The sequence below is a fragment of the Orcinus orca genome, chromosome 15 (genome assembly GCF_937001465.1).
Source record: "Orcinus orca chromosome 15, mOrcOrc1.1, whole genome shotgun sequence".
Taxonomy (NCBI): Eukaryota; Metazoa; Chordata; class Mammalia; order Artiodactyla; family Delphinidae; genus Orcinus; species Orcinus orca.
This window is the reverse complement of record NC_064573.1, coordinates 50,028,502-50,045,590: the sequence shown is the minus strand read 5'-3', so window position 1 is coordinate 50,045,590 and position 17,089 is coordinate 50,028,502. Positions and strand designations below refer to the sequence as shown.

Sequence of the window (17,089 nt, the reverse complement as noted above, 5' to 3'; positions counted from 1 at the left end):
CCATCAGCTGCTTTTAGACCTCACATCTGAATAATTATTCTCTGTGCAGGTTTTTAAATGTACAGATCTAGTGACGTTCTGCAGTCTTATTTGGTACATTCTATTCTGGTATGGGCTAAAAGGATAGGTACTAACGCAACCCAGAGTTGAGAGCAGTGTGAAATGTTTGGGGTCATTTTGCATGCTACCAGATTTATACAATGCTGACAATAGGCTTATTCACAAAGTGATTTCCAGAGCTTCTGCTTGAAGCAGACCCCTCTGATTGCTTACCAACTACAGCAGTCTCCAAACTGTTCTTCCCTGCCCAGATTTACAGGTACAGCTATCTGAGAAAAGAGCGTATTTCCTTAGGATTAGCTGATTGTGTAGTCAAATATTGCGTGAACATAACAAATGCAGGTAATAACATAAGCTGAAAGGTAAATAATGCTTCCAGTGTTCCAGGCACTGTTCTGAGCTTTATAAACATTTGCTCATTTAATTTCCACAACAACCTCAGAAGGCAGATTCTCCAGTTATCATTTTACAGGTGCAGAGTCTGGGGCAGAGGGAAGCAGGGCTGCAGCAGCAGAGGGAGGAGGTAGGCAGGCAGGCTGGCTGCAGGCGCTGCTTTGGGGCCAGCTGACCCCCCCAGAGGCCATCCCGAAAGCACTAATGCCCAGTGGATTCCCTGCAGCGTCACTGCTTTGGGGCTGGGCTTGCTGGCTCAGGACCAGTGACACGCGGGCTTCACTGGCTGACAGATGTGCACTGGGTGACGCGGAGCTCTGTCATGTGCCGCAGGAAGACCCCCTCCTGGGGACCCGGTGGCCATGGTGCCAGGTGGTGGCTTTGGAGGGTGCCCATTTACACTGCAGCCTGGGCTCCTCCTGCGCAAACCCCAGGCATCTCTGGGTGGAGTCTTGGGTGGAAAGTCATCTGTGTAATTCTCCCACATGGGTATTTGTCAGCTGTAGAACAGGAAGGCATATGGTGGGGGGCGGGGCAGGGAGGGTAGGCACGTTCTCCAGGTGTCGACACCGTGCAGACACCCGGGCCGTGTGTGGGCGTCACTGGCTCGCGACCTTGATGGGCTGCTGGCTCACGTCTCCCCAAACCTTCCCAGCCACGCCCAGGTCACCCCACAGGCCCACCAGGAAGCAGTTCCGGGACAGGTAAGGGTCTTCTACTGTCTTCATACTATGCATAGAAAAGGCTTCTCTTTGAGAAACTGCCGAACAGTTACATTAGAGGATTATTATTCGCAGCACCAGATATGTCTTCACTTTACAAAAGGCTTGATGACAGGGCTTTTGATGATTAAGAGCTTTGTTTCTTTTTTTTTTTTTTTTTTTTTGCGGCACGCAGGCCTCTCACTGTTGTGGCCTCTCCCGTTGCGGAGCACAGGCTCCGGACGCACAGGCTCAGCGGCCATGGCTCACGGGCCCAGCCGCTCCGCGGCATGTGGGATCTTCCCGGACGGGGTCACGAACCCGTGTTCCCTGCATCGGCAGGCGGACTCTCAACCACTGCGCCACCAGGGAAGCCCTGTTCCTTTCCTGATACGCTTTCTTATTTTATTTCTTCAAATAGTGTTGGATCTGCAGAGTTTGCTCACGCACAACACTTCAGTAAGTCTTCCATTAGATGAAATAAGATGCTTCTAATCACTATCCATTGTCCCCGCTCTTTCACTTTAGGATTTCAGAGTCGTGCCTGTTGCCTGAACCCACAGGGGCGGTGATGGGCATGGAGGGGCAGAGCGCAGGGTCGGGTACACTCAGACAGCAGGATCATCGCTGACGGTTGGAGTGGGAGGGAGTGGAGTTAGGATGATTCACAGAATGTCCAGGAATGACAGAGAAACCAGTATAGACGCCCAGGAACAACCCAGTGGGAGGCCGTGCAGCCAGGACAAACATGCAGCCCAGTCCGGGGCTCCTCCTGTGGAAACGCTGCTGTTGATGCTTCCACCTGATGCCCGACGGACGCCCTGATCTCCCCGTGTGTTACTCACTTCTGTCTCCCGGCTTCACTGAGTGTTCCCATGCCAGAACCGGGGTCACCCGCGGGGGTATGGGAAATGCAGTTTTCAGCCTTCCTGGGACTTGTGAGCCAGCCTTGGCCTCTGCCACTGTGACTCCCTGCAGAATCCACCTGCCCCCGAACTGGACCTGGGGAGGCCACCAAGGGACTCCAACCCCCAGCCCAGCATCAGCCCTGGGAGGGAGACCTCCGGGAGGCAAGGATCCATTGGAAGGGTCCTCAGAGGGTCCCCTCCCTCCCCGCACCATGCTTCCCTGAAAGGAGACACGTTCTAATCAGACTCCATGGATAACTAAACCGCAGGACTCTGAGCTCAGCCACAAGCAGCACCACCAACCTGCAGCCCTCCAGCCGGGACCGAACCCGGACCTCTCCTCCAGGCCGCTTGCTCAGGCACCCCTCCCCAGGTCCTACCGCCCCCCTCCCAGGCCCCGCAGGAGTCCACTCATGTTCTGTGGGGCCTTTGCTTAGGCCTGTCATAGCGCTCACACAGGTATTTAACCTCTTTGTAGCTTGTCCTCACCCCCCTGAGGGCGTAACTCTGTCTTAGTCCAACAGCCGTCTCCACAGTGCTCAGTGCACAGTACTCCTTCCTGTGATGCTTGTTGAATGAACAGGTAGAAGTGGTGTTTCTGAGGACTGTCCCCAGGCTATTAAAAGTGGCTAGTTTTATGAAGATACATCACTGCCCCGGCAAATGACGGCCACACCCTCTGCATCAGCAGGAGCAAGGGCTGTTTCCCAGGAGCCCTCAGCCCGGTACCTCGTCCCTGCGGCATCTCCATAGACGTGGTGCTGGACAGTCAGAAGGAAGGGCCTGGACGGTGCTGGCAAGGATGCTCTGACATGGACCTCAGAACCCTGCTTCCCCGCGAGTCACTGTCACACCCGCCGTGAAAGTTGCTAAGCCCGGTGACGACAACAGAGGGCTTCCAGCTGCACCCGCGTGCAGGTGCCGAGCCCCATCAAGGTCCCCCAGCCCTACCTGCCCCGCCAGGTGTCTCTCCCACGTCCGCCTCACAGCCTGGACGGCACCACCAGCCAGGCACGCGGTGCTCCTTCAGAGTCGCTCACAGATGCTGCACCCTGCATGTTAAACCCCAGAGCGCCGAGGCCTTTTGCTGAGGTCACGCCTGGCTTCTACGGTCTCTGCCAACCTCGGAGTTCCCTGGCTTTCAGCGGCTGGCTTACCCGGCCCTCAGTCAACTCAGGTCGCCGGAACGTCTCAGAACCGGCATCATGTGATCACAGTGTAAGTAACAGCCCCACTTTGAGCAGAGCAACACGTGATTTTCCTTTCACGTTTCCTGCTTTCGCTTATGGCAAGGGACACGCTTTGGATTGAATCTAGCGTAGCGTTAGAGGGCCGTTTTCCCAGGTCAGTGCTGGGCAGGGGGACCTTCATCCCATCACTGGAGCCCCTCTCCACGTCTGGGGGGTGAACCGAAGCCTCTGCCTTGGTCCTTCTCACCACCACCCACACGCATGCACGTGCACAACCTGGTCCTCGCTGCCCTGCCCTTTCTGTGGCCCAGTGTGGCCGTCTGTGCTCAGGTGCACGCGTTGGGAAGATGACGGGATTTACTGGCACGCTTAGATTGAAGACAAGCTACAGGCTGTGCTCACTCCTGTCAGATAACGAGCACTTGAGCCCACAGTCCCACGAATCATTACCAGGGATGGATTGCCTTTCAAAACAGCAGGCCTACTGGCTGACCTCGATGAGCAGAAGCCACTTCCGCGGGCGTGGAAGTCCTTCCTGGACGTAAGGGCATCGCAACTTCTCCTCGGGGTGTCTCCCAGCTAATTCATTAAAGGACATCCGGCACGGACCATTTGCCAGCTAACGCCCGTTCATGTGAGCTCATCGACAGGGGGCACTCTTTAGCTCCGAAGATAGACTTTTAGAGCTAGAAGGAACTCGGAGACTGTCTAGTCCTGTGGTTTGCAGACTTTTTCTTTTTTCGCTGAAAAAAAACCGTTCTTCTAACACAGGTTTACACAGAACACCAGTCAATAAAACCCCTAACATCAGAGTTATTCCAGAAAAGCGGGAGTGGGGATGAGAAGCCCACTCATGTCCACTCTGTCCCTCATGGCCCCATCAGTGCAACCACAGTCCTTATCCATCCCTGAAGCCAGGGAGCCATCGGCGTGGGAGAGAGCTGGCTCGGACAGGATCCCTGGTCCCAGCAAATTAACTAACCTTTCTGGTCCCAGGCTTACTTACCTATAAAATCGGCTATAATGTCAACCTCAGAATTCTGAGAACATTAACTAGAAAATTAGGTATGAACACTCTGATCACCCTGCCAGCCTGTTAGTAGATACTCATTAAATGTTAACTTTGGTCACATGTTTGTCTGGTCACAGAGCCACTTGATCAGTCTTTCTAGGTGACATGGCAAATCTCAATCCTGTTCATGGTGAGGTAGCCAGTGAGTGTTTCTACAAACAAAAGGGATTCATCTGCAGCTCTGCTTTTTACTTGGTCTTTGCGTTGTTTTCCTCAATGGTACATGCTTATTTTTAAAAATCTGGGAAGTACATAAAAATAAGAGGAAGACTAAAAATTACTGAGCCTCACCTCAAAGGCATCATTAACATGTTGGTCTATTTCCTTCCAGTCTTTTTTTTACCCCCCTAGTGCATGGGCTTATAGGGAATATGACAAGATGATTGTTTTGTTTTGATCTTTCTTGCTAGTGCTAAGAGGCCCTGCCAAACCCCACCTTTCAAAACAAGCGATTAGAAGCTGGTTGCTGAGAAGAGGAACAGATGTTGCCTGCCTTTTTCACTATAACTGAAACATCAAACCTTCCATAGCTGTAAACACTCTTCTCAGATTAAGCTTGTAAATTATGCCATTTTCTGGGAAGAGTCCCAGCCTTAAACCAGCTCCTCTTCTCTCAACCAGTTGCCAAGGCCTGTCTGAGCCTCGTTGCCTTTTATCCACATTAGTCATTGCCTTCTCTTTTCTAGCGTGGATTTGTGGTTTGGCTTGGCGACCCTCCACTTACGAAATGAATTGCAAGCAAGATGCTCAACTTTCCTAAGTAGGCAAACCCCACTTGATCAACAGCTCATCCACACCTCTAAGACCACTGCGCCTTCTCCGGCTCTCGGCCCTCACCCCATCATCCTCTGGGCTGCCGCGCCATCACCATGGGACCAGGAGTGGAAAATCTGGGAGCTGTAAAGGAATCTATGAGTTCAGAAGTAGAGAGAGCGAGAGGAAATTGTGAAAAAATAGGAACAGCTTGGAAGGAAGGATCCTGAGAAGGAAAAGGAGGCTCAGAGAGGGAGGTGGAAATAAGGCAAACTTGACCTCTTTTAAAATGTTATGGAGGGTCAGCCCCAAACCGGGAAACCACGAGACAAGCCCAACTTTCTCTTATTTCTTCGCCCTCTTACCCCCTCTGACCTGCTCCTCCTGCAACCACAGCTCTTGATGGTACTCTTGGGCTAGTGCAGTTACATTGTAGGCCAAAAGGGCATTGTGTGGGCTAATGGCCATTCATAACATCGTGTCAGTGGGAAGTGCATTCTGAGTTCCAGAGGACCAACTCATAAGCTTTCGGATAACAACCCACTGCTGAGGGGGAGATGCAGGCATTGTATTGAGGACCAGCCCCAGGACTGTGCATAACGGGAGTGACGTGGGTGCCCACACGTTCTTATTTCCTGAAACATATGGACATCAGTAAGCATTTCTGTATGTACGAATCCAAACAAAAGGAATTAGGAATGAACCCAGTTAACCTGTGATTCGAGGCTATGTAAAATAACCAAGCTAGTGATTTCAGCAAAAAACAGTTTCTGAGACGTGTGTGGGTACAGACCCATTCAGATAACCACACCTGATTGAAAGTCACTGGGTTAGTTTTATTATAAATGTATCAGAGACCATGTGATGAAGAAAATGGCGTCCCAGTGGAGCACAAGGTATCTCAGGGGGCGTGTTTTAAAATAGCAGCTTCCACATGGTGTTTATGTCCTTAGCTTTTTGGCATTGGGGCATTTCAGATGAGGTCATCCTCTTGGGTCCATTTCCTGAGTTGATTATTTGGTGACACAGAGAACAGCTTCTTCTATTTTTAGAGAGGGCCTCTAAGCCTAAATGCTGCCTGCCTGGCTCCCAGCCCATCCCCCCCTTCCTCCCCACCCATTTTCCCAAAAGACATCTCTTTTCGTTGTGGAAAATTGCACATTCACAAATTGTGTTTCTTTCCTCACACCACGCATATTTCCACACAGAGACAGATTCAGGAATGAGCTCATGGATGAATCATGCTATTACCCCGCTGTTTATAGGAGCTGCCTTTAGACAAAGATTTTGGTGTAAGCTGTGTTACGGTCCCTTCATTGTCTGCCAGTTACCGAAGCCGGTTAGAGGGATGGTTTATCAATGAAGTGCTGAGTGTGAGAGGGGCTGGGCTTCTGGACTAAAAGCTGCTTGGATTTCACTTTTTCCTGTCATTCCTGGGCCTTGTTCCATCGACTGAACTGTGATATTATAATGTTCTGCTCTGATACAAGGAAGCAGACCCAATCCAAGATGGCAGCTGTACGGTATCTGAAGAAGCGACAGTTAGGACCACTTAGACTATGATAAATGCTGTTGGTTGAGTTCCAGTGGACGTATGATCTCTTAATTAAAATGAGCTCACAAGTGGTATTTTCTTTCCTAATCCAGCTTTCAAGCTTTGCTTTCTTTACAGCAAATCTCTCTCTTTTTTTTTTTTAGGACGCAGAAATCCTGTTAATATTTAACTGGCTTTTTTTTGTTGAATTTTTGAATTTAATTTTTTTTTTTATACAGCAGGTTCTCATTAGTTATCTATTTTATACATATTAGTGTATATGTGTCATTCCCAATTAACTGGCTTTTAAATTATTTACACATCAAAGTGCTCAACCTGTTGTGATTCTTTAAAGAGCAGGTGTCCAGTGGAGCTCAGGGCTGGCATTCCAAGGTTTTGACCTTGGGGCTCCACGAGAGGAATGATTAGGGACAGAAGTAAGGCCATCCCCACCTTGGAAGCAGAAAACCCTGGAAACTAGTTAATTGATCACACACACACTTGTTCCATCTACTTCCCGGGGGTTAAGTATTTGAATCTTTTTTTTTTCTTTTTTAAGTAAGAGGAATTTTGGTTCATTGCTCCCTAAGGAAAGTTCCTTAGCTTGAATTTCTTGTTATCTCATAGGGAATTTTATTTGATCAGTTCCACGCATTATGGCTCAGTGAGCTTTAAAAAAAGGAAACGCAAGATCATTTTGCCTATTACACAAGATGAAATCAGGAGTTGGCCATTGTGTGATGAATAGCGACCTGGGTAACCCCCTTTGGGCACCAGGATATCTAGACTGGCCATCTGCTTGGACCGGATGACTTCACAACTGTGAAATCATGTACATTCACTTTATGCCGTGGGAGCCGAAACTAAGAGGTCCGGGGGTTTCCAGCCATGAAGCTACAGGCTTTCAGGAGAGCTGCATTAAATGACTTCCAGTGCTGTCCTGTGAAGGATGGGTTTACACCCCCAAAAAGAACCAACCTACATTTCTGCTCCTTGCTTAAGGGTACAACTGCTGATTGGCTGTGTCCCCAAATGCGTTTTCATCTTCTGTTTTAATCTCCCCGCAATCTTCTGCGAGCCCCTCCCCCATCCCCCCTTGAACCGCTGCCATCCACTCCCCAACCCATCGGCCACATGTTGTAAAAAAAATCTTTGAGCTGAGTTTTCAAAGCATGTTTATTGCCTACAGCCTCTGCAAAAGTTAACAGACTTGAATAGAATGAGAAATGAGCTCTTGTACCTAAATAAGTCGGAGCTGTAGCATCCCCCAGGCCTGTGGAAGAGAAGGAATCAGACCTTTGCATTGTCCAGTTTCTTAACTAGTGGTCGGTTAGTGCATCTGCCCAAATGAGATTTTCTCCTGTGATCTGACTGACCATGTTTGTCTCTGAGCGCAAGCTATAGCATTTAAACCTTAATGCATACAGTTTTGGACAATATCCACATCTGGTATTTGAACTTGCCTTCATTCTATTTTCAGAAGGAGGTAGAACATAAATAAATTAATATTTGAACTCTAGAGGTATCTGGGAAAAGATAATCTTCGTGGCTTTTCAAAGAAATAGAAAAGTCCAACTTCAGTTTGCTTTTAATTACTTTCAGCTGTAGTTCTATTCTCCGGCTCAACCTCTCGGTACTGGAGGGTTAATGCTGGCATTTGAGCCAAAGAGATATTTCTATTTTCATACACCATTTTAATGAGAATTCAAAAGGATCGTCTTAGAAAACATCAAGATTTTATCACTACTCCTCTGGGACTTCTGCTTAATTCTTTTCTCACTGGCGACTCTCTTTGGATGAACCAGCAACACCATTCAGAATTCCCTTCTGTGGTTGACTTCAACCCTTGGCTCCCAAAACAGTGGGGCATCAAGGACCATGGGTCTTTTGCTTGCTTGACACTTACATGTAAGTCCTGAGCAGTTACTTTGTGTGTAAATTAGGTGTCACGATGTGAAGTTACAGTTTATGTAAGTCAAACAGACGACAGCAATTTCATATGGTTCTTGTTAATGTACTCATCCCTCAGTATCCACGGGGAGTTGGTTCCAGGACCCCCGGTGGAACCAGAATCCACGGATGTTCAAGTCCCTTATATAAAATGGCACAGTATTTGTATATAACCTACACACATCCTCTTGCATACTTTGAATCATCTCTAGGTTACTTAGACTACCTAATACAATGTAGATGCTATGTCAATAGTTACCAGCATAGGGCAAATTCAAGTTTTGCTTTTTGGAACTTTCTGGAATTTTTTTCCAAATGTTTTTGATCCGAGGTTGGTTGAATCTATGGATGTAGAACCTGCGGATACAGAGGGCCAACTGTATACGTTTCAGCAACTCTCATGAGAGCACTTAGCTAAGGCACCTCGAGAAGTTTGTCAGTCTCTTTTGAAAGAAGTATTTTTTATATCCTAAGAGTCTCAATATATACAATTCAAAAGCTGTTAAAAGAGACCAGCATTATGGAAATAGATTTGATGTGTTTCATTTTCCGTGCATACGTGGCTGTGTAAGTGGATGTGTGTACGTGGGCACTCTTAATTCAATGCCGCCAAAACGGCAGCCCTGAAGTTAGTAACAACCCCTTCCTGAATCTGAGGCAGAAAAAATGGAAAAGTGTGCCCTCAACTGCCACCAGGAAGCAGTCAATTTTCTAGAGCAGTTATGATATTTATAACCAGGTCAGTGAAGTTTCTGAAATGCGAGTGTAGCCAATACAGGTGCACCAGCTTTGGTGTACAAGAAATGCAGCATTTTTTTTTTAGTTTATGTAATGTAAATAATATCAACTCCCTTCTACAAGGCTGGAGGCAAATTCAGACTTAATGATCACTGGGCACCCCCTTCTCCCCTCCAGGATGCACAAAGGACCTGAAATGCTGTGAACTTGGGGAGCACTGTCGCTCATTGTTCATTGGTGTGCTCTGGCTCCATCCACAGGGTCCTGCTTCTGTCCCCCTGCCCACTCTGGGTCTCTTCTGTGAGCTGGGGCCTGGGATGGAGACATCCCCAGAGGCAATGGGAAGAAAGTGGCCAGGCCACTGCAAAAAGGCTGACTTATTAGTCCAGTCCAGTAGCCACATGTGGCTGTTTAAATTTTAACTAAAATTACCCAAAATTAACAGTTCAGTTTCTCAGTCAACTGGTCACACTGCAAGGGCTCCGTTGCCACATGGGGCTCGTGGATGCCCTGCAGGACAGCTCAGATGGAGGAGATTCCCTCACTGTGGGAGTTGCTGTTGGGCTATAATAAGCAGTGTGTGTTTTCTCAGTAGCCGGTGCGGGTGGATGCACTATTCTCCTGGCTTCTCTTCTTTCTCGGCATGCTGTAGTTATTTAGAAAGTAGAAAGATACAAGCGAAGCACCAGCGGGAAGGGTGGCTGCAAGAAGCAGAAGGGCACAGTAATTCTCGAAAGATGAGTGCCCGCAGTCGCGGGTAGTGGTGTTTTGCCTGTCATGCTTTCTCTTCCTTGTGGTCCAAAGTGTCCAGGAGCTGCTTGGACAGTCTAAGAATCCCTGTTCCTTTAAATGGGACTTGGGGTCTGTCTCACGGAGAGGAGTCTTGCATTTCATGTGTGCACAAGAAGTATAACTTTTCTTATGGCTCCATTTCCCACGGGGGAGGAGTGAAACAGAAGAGTGTGGAGTGAAGGTGGCTGGTTTGGTTCTGTGAACTGGGATGTGTGCGTCCAGTATCGAGGGGCCGGCTGGCAAAGGCGAAGGCAAAGCTGCCCCAGGGAAGCAGTGAGCCTGGGAGCAAACTGAGACAGATGCAAAGGGGCACGATGGAAAACCACCACCTTCTGTGCTGTCTTTATGAACCAGCAAAGAGTCAGACTAGCTCCATTCAGTAAAGCACTTCTTTAAGCATCTTCACGCATCAGACACCAAGTAGACAGGATACAGACATGGATTGAGACTCTGTACCTGCCTGTAGCCAGCTCTCCATCCAGGAGCGCTCTTGTTTTCTAATTTGTATTTTGTATTGGAGCATAGTTGTCTAACAATATTGTATTAGTTTCAGGTGTACAGCAGGGTGATTCAGTTATACACATACATGTATCTATTCTTTTTCAACAGGAGCACTCTTAATAGGGGCCTATTTTAATACTCTTTATTTATTTTGGTCTTCTCATCCCATAAAGATGTTCCCTGCTTTTGTATTAGTTTCAGTCCTAAATAACATTCTCCATCTGGGTGAAGTAGAAACAAGGAGACAGTTCTTTGGGAGCTGGGAATTTGAGGCACGTGCTTGCTGGGTTAGGCTTTGGAAAAGCAGTAAGTCCGCAGAAGCACGCCGTGGGTCCTTTAACCAAAGGCCAGGCTCTGCTTCTTTGTACCAGCTCAGCCCCTGGTCTTCCGCCATTGGGCCTCTCCATCCTTTCCCAACACTGTTATTTTTGCCTCCATGTCTTGTCGGGTTCTTGCTCTGAAGGCATTTCCCTTTTTAGCTGCCCTGGTGCAGTCATCGTCTCCATCCTTAATTGCTTGAGGAAGTCTTTTAAGAGCTGCCCCGATGGCTCATGTAGGAGGTGAGGCAGCTGGGCACGTGGTCTCTGGGTACCTGAGGTCCTGAGGTTCTGGTGGCCTTGCTGAGCCCTGCTCTGCTCCAGCCCACCTGGTCCTTCCAGTTTTGGATTTGAGGCCAATAACTGGAAAACAGGTCTCTCTGTTGGCATGGCATGTTCATAAAGTGATATGACTCACATCAGCCTGGACCTCAGAGCCCTTGGTGGGTGTGGCCCCAGCAGAGGAGGCCCCTGCGGGAGAACTCAGACACATCCTGAGAGCGCTTCTGTTGCTCAGAACATCTTAGGGGCTCTCGAGGGGGTGATTTGCACCTTCTAACGAAGTATTTGCAATTCTGTGGGTTACTGTCCTGTTCGGTACTGTCCTTAAGGAGTGAGTTTGATGTTTGGAATACCTGAAGTCATTTACAGTGAAATCTGGTCAGTTGAGGTAGGGAGACACTGATTCAACGAGTAAGTGTTCAAGGTTTTAAAAAATATTATAGGGCTTCCCTGGTGGCGCAGTGGTTGAGAGTCCTCCTGCCGATGCAGGGGACACGGGTTCGTGCCCCGGTCCGGGAAGATCCCACATGCCGCGGAGCGGCTGGGCCCGTGAGCCATGGCCGCTGAGCCTGCGCGTCCGGAGCCTGTGCTCCGCAGCGGGAGAGGCCACAGCAGTGAGAGGCCTGCGTACCGCAAAAAATAAATAAATAAATAAATAAAATTTAAAAATTATATATACACACCCAAACACACATACATACACACGCACTGTATAGATACATGTAAAGTTTGAAGACTGGAATGGGTTGGTTGTTTTTTGTTGTCATTGTTGTTTTCTCCATGACGTTAGTGTTCATTCCAAAAGGGGTTCCAGAGAAATCCTGAGCTTGACACGACCTTGGCCTCCCAAGGAGACTACCTTAGAAAATATTGTACTTATTAGATGCAGGTCTTGGGTGTTTCTTACGGAAACTAATCAGATAGGATTAGGGAGTCAGTTCACGCATGGGACGCCCATAGACAAGGATGACTGCTCAACAAAGTGAGAGAATACTTTCCTCCTTAGAAGGTGGGAGGGGGCGGCCTCTCGTCTCTTCCCCGCCTCTCACCCGGCTCCCTTTCTCTCTTTCCACGATTCCTTCACCTTTGGCCTGGAGAGTCTTGCCTTTACATTTTGTTCATTCTTGCTTAGGTTGTAGGAGACACCCCTGAATGGGGTGCCTCCCTCCAGCCCACACGGCAAGATGCTGCCAGCCTGGGGCGGCTTTGACTGATAGGCACCGTGTGGTAGAGCCAAGCTGAAGAGAGAGCTTCCAAACGTAGCTGCAATTTGGAATCACCTGGGGAGCGTTTAAAACTCCTGCCACCCACGTCCAACTGAATCAGAATGAATGTCTGGGGATGGGAGCCAGACACAGGACAGGCGTACCTCGTTTTGTTGTGCTTCACAGATACTGCGTTTTTGTGGGGTTTTTTTTTCACAAATTGAAGGTTTGTGGCAACCTTGCATTGTCAGATGATGGTGAGCATTTTTTAGCAATATTTTTTAATTAAGGTATGTACATTGTTTTTTTAGACATAATGCTATTTCACACTTAATGGACTACAGCATACTGTAAACATAACTTTTATAAGCACTGGGAGACCAAACAATTCATGTGACTCGCTTTATTGCAATATTTGCATTACAGGGGTGATCTGGAACTGAACCCGCAGTATCTCTGAGCCTGTAGTTTGTCAAAGTTCCCAGGTGATTCTAACATGCAGCGAAAGTCTGAGAACTACTGTAAGCGGGGGGATTGTCCATGAAAATGTGAGCAGTTACCCCTGAGCAGAGGCACAGCCAGCCCGAGGCCACGTGCTGCGCAAGATACAGCGTTAGATGCAAAACCGGTCTCTACAGCCCGCTGTTAGGGTGACCTTGGTGAGCTGTATACCTGCTCTGGGTTCTCTTTTCTCATCTGTAAAATAGGAAAATAATTGCAATGCCTGTCTGATAGGATGATTTTAAAGAATGAAGTGGAGGATGTGTGAAAGTCTTTGTAAATTGTGAAGTGCTCTAGAAATGCTTGCTGTTAACACCGGAGATTATTCTTTTATAGAAAGATAGTCATTGTCTAAGTGGCCTGGCAAGGAAGCTGGGGTGGCTATTGTGGCCTTAATTCCTTCGTTACTAGTAGTAAAGCTGAGAACTCTTTAGGGTAAGAATTTCTTTCTCCCATCTAATGGTGGGTGGCAGGGAGAGCTGGTCTCCCCCTGGCTTCCGGTTAGCCGACCAGCTAAGAGCCAATGGCCTTGCTGAGCGGGAAGGGACATCAGTAATCCACTGGCTTCTGAGCCTGACTCTCATCTTCAGGCTCTCTGTTCGATCGGATTTCGTTTATTTCAAAGTGGGTAGAACTACCTACCCACAGAGTGTCGCTGAGAAGGAGGGACAAAGAGGGCGTCTCATCCAGCAGGGCTCTCTGTCATTTTTGCGAGTGTGACTGTAGTGTCCCGTCAGGAGACATCTCCGTGGCTCCTTTGGGTGCAAACAGAACCATTTTTATCCTCGGCTTGTCCCCCCCTCCAGGGATTTGAAATTGGACGGAGGGAGACAGTCAGCAGGAGCAGTGAGCCTGAAAGAGATCATTGGCCTGGAAGGCGTGGAGCTGGGCGCTGACGGGAAGGTAAGGCTGCCTGGCTTCCAGGCCACCAGCTTGTTCGACAGACACCACAAGGGTCAGGAAGCAGAGGCTGTGTGATGGACCACGAGCTGCGCTCGTGCTGGTTAACCCGATGTGGGACACGTTTCTGGGTGCGTGACGCCAGCCTGTCCCCGATCCCGGGTGTGCACGTGGGTTAAATAGCAGCACAGCTATTTCGCCACTAATGCTGGTCCTGACCAGTTCAGTCACCCGCTCTTATCCTCAGGGGATATGTTCCAAGACCCCCCGTGGATGCCTAAAACCTTGGGTGGTACAGAACCCTACGTATACCATATTTTCCCCTATACATGCATACCAATAAGAAAGTTTAATTTATAAATTAGGCACAGTAAGAGAATATCCGAATTGCCAGCATCACTACTTTTGTGCTTTGGGGCCACTGTTAGGTGAAATAAGGGTCACTTGAACACAAGCCCTGTGGTACCATGATAGTCAATCTGATAACCGAGATGGCTACTCAGTGACTAAGGGATGGGATCAGCTGGACAGAGGGATGATTCGCATCCCGGGCAGGTCGGTGCTAGATTTCATCATGCTACTCTGAATGGCGCACAATGTAAAGCTCATGAATTGTCTGTTTCTGGAATTTTCCATTTAATATTTTTGGACCATGAGTAACTGAAATTGTGGGTAAGGGGAGACTACTTGATCTCACACACACACACACACACACACACACATGCATGCGCGCACACAGGTGCATGTTCCAGGATGGAGTGGCGGGTGGTTTGAACATGCATTGACGGTGGTGACGGCAGGCAGCAATCCCACTACTAGACAGTGTTTTTTGCTCCCCATGGTCCTGAGAGGCTAGGAGTCCCTCGGCCTGAGAGAGTGACCACCGAGCAGGGGGCTGTCACATCCCACTTTCATCCACAATTCACTGAGCTGCTAAGTTGAAGTCTAAGGATGGAAGGTTGAAATATGAACTTGACCTTTTTGTGCCGGATGCAGGCAGTCTTTGTAAACACTCCCAAAGCCTGTTAATGGAGACGACGCAAGTGTGTCTTTGGGGAAGTCGTCCAGTGTAGCTTGCTTGTAGGTAAAGCTGCTGGGGCAGTAAACGACCTACCCGTCACCCCTCCCGCAGAACAGCTGGTCACCCCCGTGCCCAAATGACATTGGCCTTGAGCTCACGTGTCAGGGTGTATGAGCCGTGTTTCTCCAAGTGGCTGAAAAGAAAAACACTCATTCCTGAAGGTTGAGTGTTCACAGAGGAAGGAGGGAGGATGAAGTGAGATGAGCATCATAGACACAGCATCTGCCAGAGGACCATGGGAGGGCACAGCCCCTTATCCGAGACTCTTGGGACTCGATATTCTAGAATTCTGCACTTGGTGGATTAGAAAAAGTACCACGATGTATGCCTCTTGTGTTAGACAACATCCTAGCAGCTTCTGCGATAGTACCTTGTTATCAGACACACTAATATCTCTGCCCCATAACATGAATATTCACGCCAAGTGGGATAAATTAAAACTACAGATGGCCTCTAGTCAGTCCAGTTTAGGTTTTGGCACAAACGAGTGCCAAACAAATTTCATTTTTCGGACCTTGGATTTTAGAATTGCAGCGATGAGAATATGGACGTGAACTTGGCGTGGCAACGCAGCTTGGTCAGAACGCAAACCTAACACTGCCCGGGGTTAATCACTGGCCCGTTTTTGTCTTCACCTTTTAGACTGTTTCTTATACCCAGTTTCTGTTACCCACGAACGCCTTTGGAGCGCGGAGAAACACCTTAGACTCCATGTCCGCCTTCTCCCAGCTCCGTACCCTGAGCCACCGCAGCCTCTCCATCGGCCGGGCGAGCAGCACCCAGGGGAGCCTCGACGCAGGTAAGCTGGGGCCTGGCTGGTCTGGGTAGCTTGCAGCAGGAGGTGCCTTGGTGGACAGTGTGGCTCGGGTCTCCCTGTGCACATTGGAAGACAGGTGCCCTGGAGCGTGAGCTCATCCTGCAGGGGACGGGACTTTTGGGCAAGCCGATTTCGGGCCAGACAGGCTCACAACCCTGCCGAGGGGCGAGCTCTTTAACGAGAGGCCTCAGTCGCCAGCCCCTGAGCTCCCACGAGGAGACATGCCCAGGCCGCCTTGCAGAGATGGCTAGACTCCCCAGCTTCTCTCCACCACTCTGCTGCTCATCTCTCCAAGTACCCGGTTCTTGCCTACATTCTCCTAGTCCTCAGGTTTGGCCTTTCTTCAAATAATTGGGCCATACACGTACCATCAGGCGTGAGAACTTCCTCTGTGATTCTCACAGCGGGTGAGCTTACTCGGCCGCTGGCAGAAGACTTGCATGCTTCCAGCTTGGCCTGTACAAGCCTTTGTGAGAATCCGCACAGGCAGAAAAACGCTTTATGAGGCGGGATTATTTCCACTGTCAGAGAAATTCCAGGTGAACACGGAGCTCCTTAGGCCTGTCCAGGTGCTGAGTTCAGAAGCACCGTGCTGACGTGCCACCCCTGGTCCCTGACGGCTGTTTGCACCGGTAGCTGCTCTGTTTTGCGTTCAGTCAGACCGCATAGCCTGCCTGGAACCATGCACACCAAACGTGCTTCTCACGTGCAATAACTTGAGGCTCATTTGATCTGCAGGTTTAGAAAATGAGCCTTTTCCGTGCCGCGTTTTAAAATCTGTGAGTGTTCACGGCATCTTTCATGCTCGTGAGGTTCTGTGCTCTCCCAGGTCAGGGAGATTAAATCATAATTGTTTTAAATGGAAAAAACGGCAGAGAGTGTGAAGTGTTTGGTGAACCCCTCTGCCGGGGCATACACTTCACCGGCGTGCAGAGACGCCTACTGACGGTCAGAGCGAGCAGTGTGACTCTGAGCTCAGTGACCTGAAGCCACCCTTTCTTCAGTGTAACTTTGTACCAGGCGTTCACCTGGCTACGTCTGCTTCAGGACGTCCCGGGCCTCAGTCATCATTTTGCGTGTGATCCTCAGGTAGCGATCTGGGAGAGTTTATGGACTATGACCCGAATCTCCTGGACGACCCCCAGTGGCCTTGCGGCAAGCACAAACGAGTTCTGATCTTTCCTTCGTACATGGTGAGTGGCGGTGGCGGGGTGGCAGGGGAGCTGACCCCCTCAGCCTCCTCGGAGAACTTGGAGGTGCCGTGCTCATCCTAATGGCCAGTGGCTCTTCCTGGGGTTGGGGGCTTGTTCAAACACCGCTCTGCCTGGTTCTTCTCGAGGACCTCCCCCACCCGCCGCCGCGTGTGGGTCACTCAGGGAAGGGCCAGCATCACA

General features: G+C 49.3%; 2 protein-coding genes and 1 long non-coding RNA gene across 3 annotated transcripts in view; 1 reads left to right on the top strand and 2 right to left on the bottom strand.

The window, feature by feature from the left end:
- Window positions 1-17,089, bottom strand: part of TMEM241 (transmembrane protein 241) — a 219,716-nt gene that overhangs the window by 54,907 nt on the left and 147,720 nt on the right. The window lies entirely within an intron of this gene.
- CABLES1 (Cdk5 and Abl enzyme substrate 1) overlaps window positions 1-17,089 on the top strand; it is a 106,186-nt gene that overhangs the window by 69,113 nt on the left and 19,984 nt on the right. Inside the window, exons 5-7 of the mRNA XM_033435338.2 lie at window positions 13,704-13,800; window positions 15,521-15,677; window positions 16,785-16,888. Coding sequence (XP_033291229.1) covers window positions 13,704-13,800; window positions 15,521-15,677; window positions 16,785-16,888 — 358 coding nt within the window. The remainder of the gene's footprint in view (window positions 1-13,703; window positions 13,801-15,520; window positions 15,678-16,784; window positions 16,889-17,089) is intronic.
- Window positions 1,315-17,089, bottom strand: part of LOC125961273 (uncharacterized) — a 217,981-nt gene continuing 202,206 nt past the window's right edge. Inside the window, exon 2 of the long non-coding RNA XR_007471733.1 lies at window positions 1,315-1,358. This is a non-coding gene — a long non-coding RNA (uncharacterized LOC125961273). The remainder of the gene's footprint in view (window positions 1,359-17,089) is intronic.